General features: G+C 45.8%; 2 protein-coding genes across 2 annotated transcripts in view; both read right to left on the bottom strand.

The window, feature by feature from the left end:
- The window catches only part of LOC141056091 (uncharacterized), a 171,677-nt gene extending 157,770 nt beyond the window's left edge, over positions 1-13,907 (bottom strand). Inside the window, exon 1 of the mRNA XM_073552748.1 lies at positions 13,865-13,907. Coding sequence (XP_073408849.1) covers positions 13,865-13,907 — 43 coding nt within the window. The remainder of the gene's footprint in view (positions 1-13,864) is intronic.
- Positions 13,908-14,487: 580 nt separating this feature from the next.
- On the bottom strand, positions 14,488-16,014 carry LOC141056090 (uncharacterized). Its single transcript, XM_073552747.1, has one exon. The coding sequence runs from the start codon at positions 16,012-16,014 to the stop codon at positions 14,488-14,490; it is 1,527 nt and encodes a 508-aa protein (XP_073408848.1).
- Positions 16,015-18,552: the final 2,538 nt, after the last annotated feature.

Here is an 18,552-nt window from a genome sequence, read left to right as displayed (position 1 = left end):
GAGCATTTGGGCTAACAGAGTTTTCACTTCCTGGTATAGCTGCGGTGGTATTTGCCGATATCGCTCCCGGATGGGGGCCACTCCTGCCATGGGGATCCCATGCATGATGGCCGTGGTACATCCGAAGTCATCCTCGTGGCTGGCGAAGACACTGTAAAATTGTCCAAGAAGTGTCTCTACTTGGAGAAGCTGGGCTGGTGCTAGGCCGGAAAGTTCGGCCCGCATTCTCTCCAGGATGACTCGACCTTTTTCTTGGGCCGAGGATGCGGCAGCCTGTTGGGTTCGCACCGTCACTGCCCAGGGATCTCCGGGTTGCACCCTCAACTGGACCGCGGGTCCGGCAGCATCTCCTCCAATGGCCTTACTAGTTTGGCCATTTCAGCCCGGGGCTTTAGGGCGATATCCTGATCTTCCAAGTTGACACAACATACCAAGACGGTCCCTTCCTGCACTCTGGCCAGGGAGCATGCCCCCAGAATGCCAGGGTGCAGGTTCTCCGAGTAGCATGGTTCCACCTGCACCTCCACGCCCTCCAATGGTATCGGGGTGCAGATCGACAAAGCCACCACCATCTTCCCCGGAGGAGGAAGCACAAGCGGAGGGGCCGCCGGTGCGATGACCTTGCCCAGTGCCTCACCCTCCTGACACGCCTGGAGCACTCGCGCCTCCCGCACAAACCGCTGGAAGACCTGCCCCTGGGCCGTGCGAGAACCCCACTGACTTAGGGTCTCCTGCGTGGTATCGTTGAGGAGTAGATTGCCGAACTCTCGCAGTATGTTCATGCCCAAGATGATCAGATGACGGTCGTTAGTCTCTCCTTGGGTTAGGACCACTCCCCAGCGGCCGAGGGATTTTCCACATAATGTCATGTGAAGCCACACCACTCCAGCGACAGGTACCGGCAGTTGGTTTGCGGCCAATAGCCGTATCATGGGTTCCCTTTCGGGCCTTGCCGCTTCCGGAAAATGCTGCCCGAAGTACTTGCCGGCATGGTCGTTACCTGCGACCCTGTATCCACTAGGCACCGTATAGCACGACCCTCGACTTCGGCCCATACTATTGGGCACTTAGTGACCAGTTCTTCGGGACTTCCACCACCCCTCGTTGTGGCTTCCGGCTCCGAGCGGTGTCCCCCATGCCCGGAACCCTCTAGTTTAATGTCCGCCGGGGTGGGTATTTCCCACGGCGCGGGCACTCCCGTGCGAAGTGGCCCAGTTCTCCACACTCATAACACCGGGGCGGTAAAGCTCGGCCACCCCGGGTATTGCGAGGCTCCCAGGGCCCGGAATTGTAGCCAGTTCGGCCGGGCGCGGGCTCCGTTCTTTTCTCCACTTCAGCCAGCTCGCCCCGGATACTCTTCAGTTCTTGTCTCATTTCCTCGATCCATCGAAGTTCTTCGACAACGCTTACGGAAGACTCCAGGCTCCGGGCCTTCCCCACAGGAGCCGTCATCCCCTGCTCTTGCTCTCGAACCCGGGCCTGACTCCCCACTATGGAGAAGGCTAAACCTGGGTTCACTCGGACCTGTTCCCACAATACCTGCTTGATTAGCGGGTCCTGATCAGGCTCACCGCCGTCTGTGCTCGGAGACTGCATCCTGCCGACTACCCTAAATGTGGTGTTTGCAAGTACGCAGATGCAGTGAAGAGTCGCGAGACAATTAGGTGCTTTCTATAATAACGTTTATAAGACTAGAGGGAACTTTCCTCAGTCCCGGCCTGATCACCAAAAGGGTAACACGGGTTGCCCTCGCAGGGATTCTATACAAGCACACACAAACGGGTAGAGCACGACTACTTCCGGCAACAGCCGGTCACTATAGGGCCGCGATATGGCTGACTACGGGTCCTTAATTATAAAGTCAACTTAGCCATCCAGACGTCCCTCGCCATTCGGGTTGGTGGTCTTTCAGCGTAGTAGTTGCTGGGCCCAGTTGCTGAGACGATGACGAAGTCTTCACGCACTCCGACGCGCGGATGACACTGGAGCCCCACAGGCTCCGGCGGAGTCCTTGGACGGTTGGGCCGCAGCCCCTGGCCTGGGGCAAGCGGCAGCGATGTGTGGTGGCAAATGACAGGCCACCTGCGCAGCTAACAGCTGCGACAGGGAGTCCGTGGTCAGCAGAGGCCTGGCCCCTGCTGCGGACCGGAATGGGACAGTGGTGGCCGCCGGCGGTACTGTACTTGCCGCGGCCACTGGTGAGGACAGGGCGGCTGCAGGTGGCAGGGAACAGACTGGAGAGGGACGGCAGCGGCCACGGGTGACCGCGGGTAGGCCGCAGCCGCCGCCTGAGGGGAGGCGGCAGCGGCCGCGGGTTGAACTGTGTCCGCAGTGGCCGTGGGCTGGAGCGGGGCTGCAAGTCCTGGATAATCGCCTCGTTACCGTCCTTCTGGAGTCCTCGGTGAGCATCCTCCCTGGCACTGGTGAGTCGCTCTCGCTTGCAGCCGCTCCCACGGTCGCCTGCTGTCTCTGTGTCGGTCTGCTGACTCATCGTCCTGGGAATTCCCCGTCTCTAATATATTGGTCCCTCCCCCAGCCCATCTGTCTGTAACAATCGTCCGTCCCCGAATTCTGCCCCCCGGGGACAGTTTCCCCCGGAACCCAGATGACGGCTCCCTTGGTTCCGGCCCGGACACTCGACGGGGGCCGTTCCTCCCACACTTGTAAGATCCTTACGGTCTAACAGTGTCCTCCTCGTGCTCGCAGCTTTAGACTAAAGCAATCCACTGTGAATGGCACCACCGTGAAATAGCGTAGTTAGCGGGGGGCATGGTTAGCGTGGGTAGCGGTGACGTCACCAGCTCGTAGTAACAGGCACAAACAAGGGCCAATTCCCGACGTGTTTTGAGGGACCCGTCTCTCTTTCTCAAGGTATGGCTCCTCAATTGTTGCTGTCCTAAAATAACCACCTATGTTGCTTCAGGCCATAAGATATTTGTAAGATATTGCACTTAAGGCCGGGGTCACACTTGCGAGAAACTCGCATGAGTCTCGCACCTCAATACCCGGCACTGACACCGACACTCGGGATCGGAGTGTGCGGCTGCATGTATTTCTATGCAGCTGAACGCTCCGGTCCGAGTGTCGGCGGCAGTGCTGGGTATTGAGGTGCGAGACTCGTACGAGTTTCTCGCAAGTGTGACCCCGGCCTAACGCAGATTTTTTCTATCTATAGATAGATCGATATATTCATCTATCTCTATAGATCTATCTATCTATCTATCTATCTATCTATCTATCTATCTATCTATAGATCTATTTACCTAACTATAGATCTATCTATCTATCTATAGATATATACACTCACTGGCCACTTTATTAGGTACACCATGCTAGTAACGGGTTGGACCCCCTTTTGCCTTCAGAACTGCCTCAATTCTTCGTGGCAGAGATTCAACAAGGTGCTGGAAGCATTCCTCAGAGATTTTGGACCATATTGACATGATGGCATCACACAGTTGGCGCAGATTTGTCGGCTGCACATCCCTGATGCGAATCTCCCGTTCCACCACATCCCAAAGATGCTCTATTGGATTGAGATCTGGTGACTGAGGAGGCCATTTGAGTACAGTGAACTCATTGTCATGTTCAAGAAACCAATCTGAGATGATTCGAGCTTTATGACATGGCGCATTATCCTGCTGAAAGTAGCCATCAGATGTTGGGTACATTGTGGTCATAAAGGGATGGACATGGTCAGCAACAATACTCAGGTAGGCTGTGGCGTTGCAACGATGCTCAATTGGTACCAAGGGGCCCAAAGAGTGCCAAGAAAAAATTCCCCACACCATGACACCACCACCACCAGCCTGAACCGTTGATACAAGGCAGGATGGATCCATGCTTTCATGTTGTTTACGCCAAATTCTGACCCTACCATCCGAATGTCGCAGCAGAAATCGAGACTCATCAGACCAGGCAACGTTTTTCCAATCTTCTACTGTCCAATTTCGATGAGCTTGTGCAAATTGTAGCCTCAGTTTCCTGTTCTTAGCTGAGAGGAGTGGTACCCAGTGTGGTCTTCTGCTGCTGTAGCCCATCTGCCTCAAAGTTCGACGCACTGTGCGTTCAGAGATGCTCTTCTGCCTACCTTGGTTGTAACGGGTGGCAATTTGAGTCACTGTTGCCTTTCTATCAGCTCGAACCAGTATGCCCATTCTCCTCTGACCTCTGGCATCAACAAGGCATTTCCGGCCACAGAACTGCCGCTCACTGGATTTTTTTTCTTTTTCGGACCATTCTCTGTAAACCCTAGAGATGGTTGTGCGTGAAAATCCCAGTAGATCAGCAGTTTCTGAAATACTCAGACCAGCCCTTCTGGCACCAACAATCATGCCACGTTCAAAGGCACTCAAATCACCTTTCTTCCCCATACTGATGCTCGGTTTGAACTGCAGGAGATTGTCTTGACCATGTCTACATGCCTAAATGCACTGAGTTGCCGCCATGTGATTGGCTGATTAGAAATTAAGTCTTAACACACAGTTGGACAGGTGTACCTAATAAAGTGGCCAGTGAGTGTATATATATCAATATATATCTATAGATCTATCTATATTTAGCTTACAAAAGCGAATACAAATCCGCATGAAGAAAATGCATGAAAATCTGCACCAAAAACGCATGAAAAGGCACGAAAAATGCATCAAAAGCGCACGGATTTTTACCTGCATTTTCTGCCAAGAGAGGAAGAATCTGTGCAGAAAATTACACAGGCAAATCTGCGACATGTGCACATACCCTTAGTCCTTCAAAGCAGTCACTGCCAGAAAACTCCAGTTCCATGTTCTAACATAGATGCACAATCAATTCCCTTTGATTCTTCTAATGCAATTTTCTTTCCATTGTTGTTGAATTTTAGACTGTTTAGTACAAGTTTGAAACATCTAAAAATTAGACATTATTGGTATATATGTCCGACTGAATAAATTATAAAAAAATATAGTTACATTGAAAAATGTGCTACAGATCTGAGACACCAGTATCCAGAAGCAAACTGGCCAACTGTATGTAAAAGGACAAATAGTAACTTACTAAGAGAATAAAAGTCTATGTACCCGTTAGATGGAAGCCCAGGGATATTTTCTTGGCTTATATGCTGAACAGAAGGTGTGAATAAAGGGTTATATTTTTAATCATAAGTTATGTATTAAAATCAGGAAATCAGAAAATTTTTGCCACACATTTAATGAAATGTGATTCACATACCTTTCTTATTGGGTAGTCATCCCGACTCTGACTAATGCAATGGTGTGGACCCCTCACATTCAGTTAGTATCAGGGTTAGATGACATAGTACAATAGTCTGTAGGACTAATGATAAAATTATTACTATTAATACAATTGTGATTACAGTAACAAGTACTTTACCATATGTTTCCTCTATTTTCTTGCAAAACCTAGCCAATTGTGTCGATGCGATGGCTGCCTCCCTCTAGGTGATAGTTACAAAATGGCTTCCTGTGATATGTAAAATGGCTGGTAGTCTTCAGGTAATATGACCTAGATAAATATCTATAAAATAGCTGACCTGCTCTGCATAACATATAAAATTAAGCACAAATATTTCCCAAAATAGGCATCAAAAAAGTTTTTTTGCGGAAAACTCTAAAGTAGTCAAATAACACAAAACCTTGCTAGTGTAAAAACACAAGAAGAGGTCAGAGAGTATATTTAAACAAAATTATCCAGTTTATTAATTCAAACACATATAAAATTGTATCAATTCAGAGTAGCACTAAATAAGCAGGAGCGGGACTGATAAAGCAGATATAGCTAGGAATCACAAGTCAAGGCAAACTTGCCCGTAGAAATCTATTCAATGATTATCATGTTATAACGAATTATGCATAAGGCACCATTAAAAATCCATAGAAAAATCACAATTACATTTGCGTTCCAATTATCCCATGTAAGGTCATGCTAAAGTGAGGGGGAGCCTTACAATGCAATGGCAGTGCTTTAAAAGATGCTGTGGTGCATGTTGTGCAAATGAGCAGCAAAGAAGTAATAAAGTGCTTGGGCATAAGCTATAACTCACATAGTATTATAAAGATGGATCCTGGCCTGCCGCCTCTACGCGCGTTATGCCGGACTTCATCAGGATGAATGGCCATTAGTGATGAGTAGTGTTGAGCGATACCATCGGATATTCAGAAATATCGGATCGGATTGGATCGGCCCGATACCCAAAAAAGTATCGGGTATCGCCGATTCCGATACCGGAAGTCCCATTCAAGTCAATGGGACAGAAATATCGGAATTAAAAAAAACCCTTTCTTTCCTTGTACATCCAGTTCGGGAGGGGGGAAGAGTGTGGGCGGTAAGTGGGCGGACACTGTGTGTGTCTGTGTGTGCGGGTGGGGTCTATGCCGGCTGTCGGGGGCCTGTGCCGGCTGTCGTTGGTCTGTACGGGCCTGCCGGGGGCCTGTGCCGGCTGTCGGTGGTCTGTACGGGCATGCCGGGGGCCTGTGCCGGATGTCGGTGGTCTGTACGGGCCTGCCGGGGGGTCTGTGCCGGCTGTCGGTGGTCTGTACGGGCCTGCCGGGGGCCTGTGCCGGCTGCCGGTGGTCTGTGCCGGCTGTCGGTGGTCTGTACGGGCCTGCCGGGGGCCTGTGCCAGCTGCCGGTGGTCTGTGCGGGCATGCCGGGGGTCTTGTGTGTGTGCAGGCATCGTCCGATGGGACTACAAGTCCCATCGGGCGATGCCTGCTACAATCACAGTGATTGACACATTAGCCAATGATGGGACAGTAGTAGTCCCATCATCCGGCTAATGTGTTGAATGTATAAAAAAAAAAAAACATACATACTACATATATACAACATCCATACTACATACATATATACTACATTCATACAACATACATATATGCTGCATACATACTACATATATACTACATTCATACATATTACATACATACTACATATATACTGCATTCATGCAACATACATACAGGCTACATACTACATACATGCTGCATATATACTACATTCATACAACATACATATATACTACATACATACTACATATATACTACATTCATACAACATACATACATACTACATACATGCTACATATATACTACATTCATATAACATACATATATACTACATACATACTACATATATACTACATTCATACAACATACATACAAGCAAAATTATGCTTGGTTTAAAAAAGTAACCATTACTGACTGCCACATTTTTTGTTCTTGATTTCTTTTAGTGTTTCTTAAAGCCAGAAAGTTGCCATTTGAATTAACTTTAGTTTTGTGCCATGTCTGTGATCTGCTTTTCTTCTACAAAATTAAACAACCGAATGAACATCCTCCAAGGCCGGTGATTCCATAATTTTTGCCAAGGGTTGTAGAACACATAGACAAAATCATTTTGTAAACATCATGGAGGGTAAATTCTCTCTAGGCATTTTTTTTGTTTCTGCAGCAAAACCTGGTCTCTTGGCAAGAAAGAAGCTGCAGGACAAAACAGGTTTTGCTTGTTTTTTCCTGCTTTTCTTGTGCTTTTTTTTTTTATTTTTTTGACATGCTTGGTTTGTCTCTTATAATTTTGCCAGGGGTTGTATATATATAAATGGCTGGCTGATTACCAAGGTTCCATGTAATCTACTGCTTATAATCTCACCCAACATGCCATGTATACTGCACTACAGCTCCCGCCATTCCTCAAAAACCTCTCAGGCCTCCACATAAGGACCCTGTAGATATCAGGCAAGGAGCAGCTGGAATGTTAGGCTATGTTCTTTTTTTATGCAAATTTTCAGCTGCATTTTACAGTACCAGCGAAGTCTATGAGATTTCAGAAAGGTCATGCACACAGCTTGGTTTTTTGTCCTCAGTACTTTGTGCCAAACTTTGGCTTTAGACAAATACATCATGTCACTTCTTTCATGTTTTTCTCAGCATTTTTCACCCATTAAAAGCAATGGATGGTGCAAAAAAACTGAAAAGATGCTGCAAAAATGGGAAAACTAACATGGAGGGCAGTCTGTGAGGGACAGAATAACATGGTGGACAGTCTGTGAGGGACAGAATAACATGGTGGACAGTCTGTGAGGGAGATAATAACATGGAGGACAGTCTGTGAGGGACAGAATAACATGGAGGACAGTCTGTGAGGGAGAGAATAACATGGAGGACAGTCTGTGAGGGAGATAATAACATGGAGGACAGTCTGTGAGGGACAGAATAACATGGTGGACAGTCTGTGAGGGAGATAATAACATGGCGGATAGTCTGTGAGGGACAGAATAACATGGTGGACAGTCTGTGAGGGGGAGAATAACATGGAGGACAGTCTGTGAGGGGGAGAATAACATGGAGGACAGTCTGTGAGGGAGAGAATAACATGGAGGACAGTCTGTGAGGGACAGAATAACATGGTGGACAGTCTGTGAGGGACAGAATAACATGGTGGACAGTCTGTGAGGGAGATAATAACATGGAGGACAGTCTGTGAGGGACAGAATAACATGGTGGACAGTCTGTGAGGGACAGAATAACATGGTGGACAGTCTGTGAGGGAGATAATAACATGGAGGACAGTCTGTGAGGGACAGAATAACATGGAGGACAGTCTGTGAGGGAGAGAATAACATGGAGGACAGTCTGTGAGGGAGATAATAACATGGAGGACAGTCTGTGAGGGACAGAATAACATGGTGGACAGTCTGTGAGGGAGATAATAACATGGCGGATAGTCTGTGAGGGACAGAATAACATGGTGGACAGTCTGTGAGGGGGAGAATAACATGGAGGACAGTCTGTGAGGGGGAGAATAACATGGAGGACAGTCTGTGAGGGGGAGAATAACATGGAGGACAGTCTGTGAGGGACAGAATAACATGGAGGACAGTCTGTGAGGGACAGAATAACATGGTGGACAGTCTGTGAGGGAGATAATAACATGGAGGACAGTCTGTGAGGGACAGAATAACATGGAGGACAGTCTGTGAGGGAGAGAATAACATGGAGGACAGTCTGTGAGGGAGATAATAACATGGAGGACAGTCTGTGAGGGACAGAATAACATGGAGGACAGTCTGTGAGGGACAGAATAACATGGAGGACAGTCTGTGAGGGACAGAATAACATGGTGGACAGTCTGTGAGGGAGATAATAACATGGAGGACAGTCTGTGAGGGAGAGAATAACATGGAGGACAGTCTGTGAGGGAGAGAATAACATGGAGGACAGTCTGTGAGGGAGATAATAACATGGAGGACAGTCTGTGAGGGACAGAATAACATGGAGGACAGTCTGTGAAGGAGAGAATAACATGGAGGACAGTCTGTGAGGGAGATAATAACATGGAGGACAGTCTGTGAGGGACAGAATAACATGGTGGACAGTCTGTGAGGGAGATAATAACATGGCGGATAGTCTGTGAGGGACAGAATAACATGGTGGACAGTCTGTGAGGGGAGAATAACATGGAGGACAGTCTGTGAGGGGGAGAATAACATGGAGGACAGTCTGTGAGGGGGAGAATAACATGGAGGACAGTCTGTGAGGGACAGAATAACATGGAGGACAGACTGTGAGGGAGAGAATAACATGGTGGACAGTCTGTGAGGGAGATAATAACATGGAGGACAGTCTGTGAGGGACAGAATAACATGGAGGACAGACTGTGAGGGAGATAATAACATGGAGGACAGTCTGTGAGGGAGATAATAACATGGAGGACAGTCTGTGAGGGGGAGAATAACATGGAGGACAGTCTGTGAGGGAGATAATAACATGGAGGACAGTCTGTGAGGGAGATAATAACATGGAGGACAGTCTGTGAGGGAGATAATAACATGGAGGACAGTCTGTGAGGGGGAGAATAACATGGTGGACAGTCTGTGAGGGAGATAATAACATGGCGGATAGTCTGTGAGGGACAGAATAACATGGTGGACAGTCTGTGAGGGGGAGAATAACATGGAGGACAGTCTGTGAGGGGGAGAATAACATGGAGGACAGTCTGTGAGGGAGAGAATAACATGGAGGACAGTCTGTGAGGGACAGAATAACATGGTGGACAGTCTGTGAGGGACAGAATAACATGGTGGACAGTCTGTGAGGGAGATAATAACATGGAGGACAGTCTGTGAGGGACAGAATAACATGGTGGACAGTCTGTGAGGGACAGAATAACATGGTGGACAGTCTGTGAGGGAGATAATAACATGGAGGACAGTCTGTGAGGGACAGAATAACATGGAGGACAGTCTGTGAGGGAGAGAATAACATGGAGGACAGTCTGTGAGGGAGATAATAACATGGAGGACAGTCTGTGAGGGACAGAATAACATGGTGGACAGTCTGTGAGGGAGATAATAACATGGCGGATAGTCTGTGAGGGACAGAATAACATGGTGGACAGTCTGTGAGGGGGAGAATAACATGGAGGACAGTCTGTGAGGGGGAGAATAACATGGAGGACAGTCTGTGAGGGGGAGAATAACATGGAGGACAGTCTGTGAGGGACAGAATAACATGGAGGACAGTCTGTGAGGGACAGAATAACATGGTGGACAGTCTGTGAGGGAGATAATAACATGGAGGACAGTCTGTGAGGGACAGAATAACATGGAGGACAGTCTGTGAGGGAGAGAATAACATGGAGGACAGTCTGTGAGGGAGATAATAACATGGAGGACAGTCTGTGAGGGACAGAATAACATGGAGGACAGTCTGTGAGGGACAGAATAACATGGAGGACAGTCTGTGAGGGACAGAATAACATGGTGGACAGTCTGTGAGGGAGATAATAACATGGAGGACAGTCTGTGAGGGAGAGAATAACATGGAGGACAGTCTGTGAGGGAGAGAATAACATGGAGGACAGTCTGTGAGGGAGATAATAACATGGAGGACAGTCTGTGAGGGACAGAATAACATGGAGGACAGTCTGTGAAGGAGAGAATAACATGGAGGACAGTCTGTGAGGGAGATAATAACATGGAGGACAGTCTGTGAGGGACAGAATAACATGGTGGACAGTCTGTGAGGGAGATAATAACATGGCGGATAGTCTGTGAGGGACAGAATAACATGGTGGACAGTCTGTGAGGGGAGAATAACATGGAGGACAGTCTGTGAGGGGGAGAATAACATGGAGGACAGTCTGTGAGGGGGAGAATAACATGGAGGACAGTCTGTGAGGGACAGAATAACATGGAGGACAGACTGTGAGGGAGAGAATAACATGGTGGACAGTCTGTGAGGGAGATAATAACATGGAGGACAGTCTGTGAGGGACAGAATAACATGGAGGACAGACTGTGAGGGAGATAATAACATGGAGGACAGTCTGTGAGGGAGATAATAACATGGAGGACAGTCTGTGAGGGGGAGAATAACATGGAGGACAGTCTGTGAGGGAGATAATAACATGGAGGACAGTCTGTGAGGGAGATAATAACATGGAGGACAGTCTGTGAGGGAGATAATAACATGGAGGACAGTCTGTGAGGGGGAGAATAACATGGAGGACAGTCTGTGAGGGGGAGAATAACATGGAGGACAGTCTGTGAGGGACAGAATAACATGGAGGACAGACTGTGAGGGAGAGAATAACATGGTGGACAGTCTGTGAGGGAGATAATAACATGGAGGACAGTCTGTGAGGGACAGAATAACATGGAGGACAGACTGTGAGGGAGATAATAACATGGAGGACAGTCTGTGAGGGAGATAATAACATGGAGGACAGTCTGTGAGGGAGATAATAACATGGAGGACAGTCTGTGAGGGACAGAATAACATGGAGGACAGACTGTGAGGGAGATAATAACATGGAGGACAGTCTGTGAGGGACAGAATAACATGGTGGACAGTCTGTGAGGGACAGAATAACATGGAGGACAGTCTGTGAGGGAGATAATAACATGGAGGACAGTCTGTGAGGGACAGAATAACATGGTGGACAGTCTGTGAGGGACAGAATAACATGGAGGACAGTCTGTGAGGGAGATAATAACATGGAGGACAGTCTGTGAGGGACAGAATAACATGGAGGACAGTCTGTGAGGGAGATAATAACATGGAGGACAGTCTGTGAGGGACAGAATAACATGGTGGACAGTCTGTGAGGGACAGAATAACATGGAGGACAGTCTGTGAGGGACAGAATAACATGGTGGACAGTCTGTGAGGGACAGAATAACATGTTAATTCCTTCCATACCATCCCTGTTTATTAAAGTTATTCCCCGTTGGACAACAGTTGCCTCTGTGGACTCTGTATCACCTGTACCCGTGATTTTCCTGGATTGCTGAGACACAAGGAGAAGAAGGTAACTTGTGGGAAAGAACTGTCGGTCCCATCTGTTTATGTGTAAGGGACCAGAGGATTGCTCACTGACAGGTGTCTTAGTGGACTCGATGCGTGTACTATGCCTTTAAGAACCCGACTCTGACCACAACTACCCTCCCCTGGTCGCCCTTGTTACACATGCGCAATAGACAAACCTAGCATGTCAAAAACACAACAAAAACAGCACAAAAAAAACGCTAGAAAAGAACAAAACTTCTTGCCAATAGACCAGGTTTTGCTGCAGAAAAAAATGCCTAGAGTGAACTTACCCTCAGTGATGTTTACAAAATGATTGTGTCTTTGTCTTCTATGTATATAAATGGCTGCCTGATTACCAAGGTTCCATGTAATCTACTGCTTATAATCTCACCCAACATGCCATGTATACTGCACTACAGCTCCCGCCATTCCTCAAAAACCTCTCAGGCCTCCACATAAGGCCCCTGTAGATATCAGGCAAGGAGCAGCTGGAATGTTAGGCTATGTTCTTTTTTAATGCAAATTTTCAGCTGCATTTTACAGGGCCAGCGAAGTCTATGAGATTTCAGAAATGTCATGCACACAGCTTGGTTTTTTGTCCTCAGTACTTTGTGCCATACTTTGGCTTTACACAAATGCATCATGTCACTTCTTTCATGTTTTTTCAGCATTTTTCACCCATTAAAACCAACGGATGGTGCAAAAAAAAAGTTAAAAAGACGCTGCAAAAATGCAGGTAATCATTTTTTTCTACTTTTTTGGTGCCAAAACCTGATGAAGTAGAATCAGATTTTTTTATACACTTTGTCATCATACAGAAGAGACAAATGTACCCTGACAACAACACAGGAAAATAAAAGAATAAAAACGCAGCAAAAAACGCAACGAAAGCTAAGCAAAACCTGTTTTTTTTGCAGAAAGTTCCTTACTGCCCAGAGATCAGATTTTGCCTGCAGAAACAAATGCATAAAAACTGCAACGTGTTAACATAGCCTTACATGATCCATTCCAACAAGTCCATCCCTGGGAGATGCTTGAGTGTATTGGAAATGACAAGACTGAGCTGACTGGGAATGTGTACACCATGACTGGAGCTCTACTGAGAGGAAAGAAGCCACAGGAAGAGGATGGTGAACAACCAAATAAGTGATGGAAGGCGAGAGGAGACAGAGAAACAGAAGAGGGTCTAGGGGCAATGTGTGAGGGAGGAGGGGGCATGGAGGAAAATCTGTGGGGAAAAAGCTAATCTGTGAGGTAGAGAAGTACATGGAAGGCAGTCTGTGAGGTAGAGAAGGACATATAGGACATTCTGTGTGGAAATGGAGGGCAATCTGTGAGAGAGAGGAAAACATAGACAGTCTGTGAAGGAAACAATAACATGGAGAACCGACTGTGAGGGAGAGAATAACATGGTGGACAGTCTGTGAGGGAGAGAATAACATGGTGGACAGTCTGTGAGGGAGAGAATAACATGGTGGACAATCTGTGAGGGACAGAATAACGGAAGACAGTCTGTGGGAGAGAATAACATGGAGGACAGTGTCGAGATCCCTCAGATACCTCTTTCATCCAAAGGACCGATGTTCTTGGGTGTAGGCACCATATGTCTATAATTAATTATCCCGTCGAGAAGAATAACACAGACACAAGCTGTATGATACAACTCGGGATGCCTGCCAAGACGCCTCTGGCTTATCAGTTAGGCTTCCATCTTTTATAGCAAAGAATTTAGACATTTACAGTCATGCGCAGTATAAAATGATTTCACAACTTGTTTTCTACAAAAAAAATCATATAGGCTAAAAAGCAGGAGTATTTGACCTTGGTTCACAAGGGAACAGAAAAGATAAGTTTTCAACAAGAAAATGCAACATAGACAGAACTCAATTTAACTCCTTCAGTTCCTATCATTCCCCCCTTTGACATCTTTATTCTTCACAATCTGGAACACTGGATCCTGCAACGACAGCTGATAGTGCCCTATTCACCAGGTACTATCCCAGGCCGACGGGTTGCCCGAGGGAGACAGGTATCTTCTTTTACCCTCTCCATCCCCCAGTTACTAAGGCCACGTCTGTCATTACAAGAGTACGCTCCTTCATGTCAGAAATGAGATGTCAACCTAAAACTTAAAGAAAACAATTATTAACTTTAGTATACGTTTTGTCATTAACTTATCTTTCTCATCTGTTTCTGTATTTTTTCTTACATATAGAAAAACACCAAAAAACAAGTTTCAAAAATACATATATTACAAGGAGACAAACTACAATACGTAATAGACTTAGTATAATCCCAGCTATCCAGCCTCCTATACCCTTAAACCAATTAGCTGGATTAAGAAAAGAAAAGGTGTCTGACCACCAACTGTCCTTAGTACAATCATTGTCTTTATCGTACTGATCTCTAAGTCTTTGAACATTTTCTATTTTTAATCTTAACTTTAAAGTACTGTTGGGATCTATATAATGACAGCAAGCGGGTCCGATGACTTGACACATACCTCCTTGCGCTGCAGTTAAATAATCTAGTACTATGGTATGCTGATTAGTGACTATGATAAGCTGATTTTGGACAGCAACAGTGGTGTTCAGTATATCCAGTATATCCCATATTTGGTCATCTAAGTAATCTGTAGCCCTGACCAATTTATCCCACATTTGAGTAATCATAGGATAAATAAAAATAGAACTGACAATTTTATTAGCCACACTCATCTGCACTATATGTGGTCTCCCAGAAGGACGAGGCGTATTATCTGCTGCTCTTTTGTACAATGTATGTTTGGGTATAGCCTGTGTATCCAATTGTTGGTTTAGAATGATAAAGGTAGCCAGAGTTAAACGTCCCAGAGTACAAGTACCTCTTACCCCTACTGGCAACCATTTATATGCATTGTCTCCACATACCCAGAACATATCACTAGGTAAATCCCATAAGGCTGAATGTTGTAATACCAGTCTATGGACTAAATCTATGAACGCAGATACATTCTGAAGCATACACCAATTTGGAAGTTGTCCTAAAGGGCTACAATACCCTACATCGGGATTTCCACAGGTGGGAGTTCCTTTCTCATATCCAGATGACTCGTTGCAAGGTATATTACCTGAAATATTAAAACAAGTTTCATTATTGCCCTGGGGAAATAAATTGGAATACTCCCAGGACGTATTATGCAACCTTCTTTCTAGCAGTATTGGCTTAAAGGCGTCAGTAGAGTGAGAAGTTACACTAAAACTAATTTGTAGGCCATACATTGGAATTTGCCCTAGGTAGATTAGTCGAGTTCTATTCCTGGGTACCCAAATTCCTCCTTTATATGCCAAATATTGAAGGTGTGTACTACTTCCTGAAAGGTTACCCTGCCACCAAGGGTATCCTACCCACCCCACAATGGGTATACCAACAGTCATATTCCATAACTTCACATTTTTTGTGGCATTATTAGCAAGTGTATCGGAGCAATTGGTCCAGGCAAATAATTCCTCGGGTGGCACAGGAATAGCAAGGAACGGAATACTAGTGGCTGATACTGGTGAATGTGTGCAGATCCAGCAATCTGCTGGAGATTGAGTGTCTTTTGACCAATCATTCAGTAATTTTTCATGATGTTGTATAAACTTATTATTCAAGGGCATTGGAGAATTTAAACTGTCCCACGCAGCTACTATTATTAATATAGAAGATGTAAAACCAAACCAAAGCATTATGCTCTTTTATGTGTTATTAACCCCTGTGGCTAGCTTGCAATGTGATGCGTGGATCCAGGTTGGTCGTCCTTCTAACTTGACAGAAGTAGGTGTTGTCAAGAGTACTTGATAAGGACCTTGGTATCGGGGTTCAAGCGTCTTTCTGGAGTGTTTCTTGACATATACGTAATCACCTGGTTGCAGGCAGTGTGTTCCTTCCACACTATCCGGATCTGGAATGGAAGAAAAAACTAGAGAATGCATTTGAGTTAAATGCTTTTGTAACTGGATTACGTAACTAGTCAAACCATCCACATTAAGTGTTAAAACCTGTGGGTAATACAACCCTGTGTTTGGTGGTCTTCCAAACAATATCTCGAAGGGTGACAGTTTAGTTTTCCCCGTGGGTGTGTACCTTACTGAGAATAATGCTAATGGGAGACACTCTGGCCATGGTCTATGGGTCTGTTCCATGGTTTTCTGTATTTTTAATTTTAGTGTCCCGTTCATTCTCTCTACCTTCCCTGAACTCTGTGGGTGGTAGGGTGTATGAAATGCTTGTTCTACACCTATCATTTGCATTACATTTTGCATTACCTCAGCAGTAAAGTGTGTGCCTCTGTCTGATTCAATTGTTTCAGGTACACCGAATCGTGGTACTAGTTCCATCACTAGTTTCTTTGCAGTGGTTCGAGCTGTAGCCGTTTTCACCGGGTAGGCTTCTGGCCATCCAGAGAACATGTCAACACACACCAGAACATATTCATATGGTCCACTCCTGAGAAGTTGAATGTAGTCGATTTGTAGTCTCTGGAAAGGATATAACGGCCTAGGACTGTGTTTCCGTGGAGTCTTCACTACTTGTCCGGGATTGTGTGCTAGGCATATGGGGGAGGTGGTACAGTGTAGCTGCGCCATCTTCCCAAACCCAGGAGCAATCCAAAAGTTCGTGACTAGGCGTGTCATTCCATTGGCGGACACGTGAGTTGGAAGATGAACTGCTTCTGCCATCCTTGGATATAAAACCCTAGGCAAACAGTACTTCTGATCTTTCTTCCACATTCCGTCCGTTTTTTCGGCACCCATCTTTTCCCAAGTTTCCTTGTCTGTCTGGGTGGAGTCTTCTTGGAACTTTTGTAAGTCTGTAAACAATCCTGATGCATCCTGTTGCACTATGTTTACCTTTTCTGGAGTTTCCAAAGCAGCTTGCTTTGCCGCCTGGTCTGCTTTCTCGTTGCCTTTCGCTTCCATGTTGTCTTTTCTGGTGTGTGCTGGCACCCTCATAATGGCCACCTCCTGTGTCTGGGCCACATTCTCGAGGATTTCTCTGATCAGTGTGGCATGTTTTATGGGTGTTCCTGCTGCTGTCATGAAACCCCTTGTGCGCCACAAAACCCCAAAGTCATGTGCTATCCCAAAGGCATATCTTGAGTCAGTATAGATATTTGCTGTTTTTCCTTTGGAAAGTTTTAATGCTTCATTCAGAGCTGTTAGCTCAGCTTCCTGAGCAGACATATGGGGTGGAAGTGCCTTTGCTACAATAATCTCATGTGGTGACACCACAGCATATCCTGTGTGGATTTTTCCAGTGTCATCGGCATATCTGCTGCCATCCACAAAAAGTACAAAATCTGGATTTAGTAATGGTGTGTCAGTGACATTGGGCAAGCCAACAACTTCTTGCTGCATCAGTTCTATGCAGTCATGTTCATGTTCAACTTCGTGTGGGGGTTCAAAAGAAAGTGACAATTGTTCCTCATTTACCTCATCTATCCCCCCTGCAGAATCCACAATTGGCAACAGTGTAGCCAGATTCAGATTCTGAGTTTTGGTAAATGTAACATTAGGTGGCATAAGCAAGGCACATTGTAGTCTGAGTTGTCTGGCCATAAAAATATGTTTAGCAGAAACCTGATTCAAGATACCGTATATGTCATGTGTGGTGCATACAGTTAGTGGGTTGTCCAATACAATATCAGAAACCTTGTCAAGTAATAATGCAATTGCAGAAACTACTCTGACACAGGATGGTGTTCCTTGTGCTACAGAGTCTAACTTAGCAGAATAGTATGCAAGGGGTCTATTCTTCTTGTCATGTTTCTGTGTCAAAATGCCAGTAGCATGCCCTCTGATTTCAGCGGCCATTAGTTGAAAGGATATATCATAATTGGGTATGCCTAATGCTGGAGCTGACACTATGGCCTTCTTTAAGTACTGAAATGAGGTCCGTGCAATATCAGTCAATTGGAAAGGTGTTGTGTTGATGCAATCATACAGCGGCTGCATGTGTTCACTAGCATGTATGACCCATTGGCGACAGGAAGAAACTAAGCCCAAAAATGCTCTCAACTGCTTATGAGTTTTTGGTTCTTTCATCTGTTGGACAATTATGATTCTGTCACTAGTTAGGTGTCGGGTACCATGAGATAGGCAATGTCCCAAAAATATGACTTTCAGTTGACAAAACTGTAATTTCTCTCTGTTGACCTTACATCCGTTCTCTGATAAGAACATCAATAGTGACAATGTATGGATTTTACAGTTAGTCTCATCAGG

This window comes from Dendrobates tinctorius, unplaced genomic scaffold (assembly GCF_039654945.1).
Source record: "Dendrobates tinctorius isolate UK_male_01 unplaced genomic scaffold, ASM3965494v1 ptg000196l, whole genome shotgun sequence".
Classification (NCBI taxonomy): Eukaryota; Metazoa; Chordata; class Amphibia; order Anura; family Dendrobatidae; genus Dendrobates; species Dendrobates tinctorius.
The sequence above is the reverse complement of the archived record's forward strand: the minus strand, read 5'-3'. Positions and strand labels throughout refer to the sequence as shown.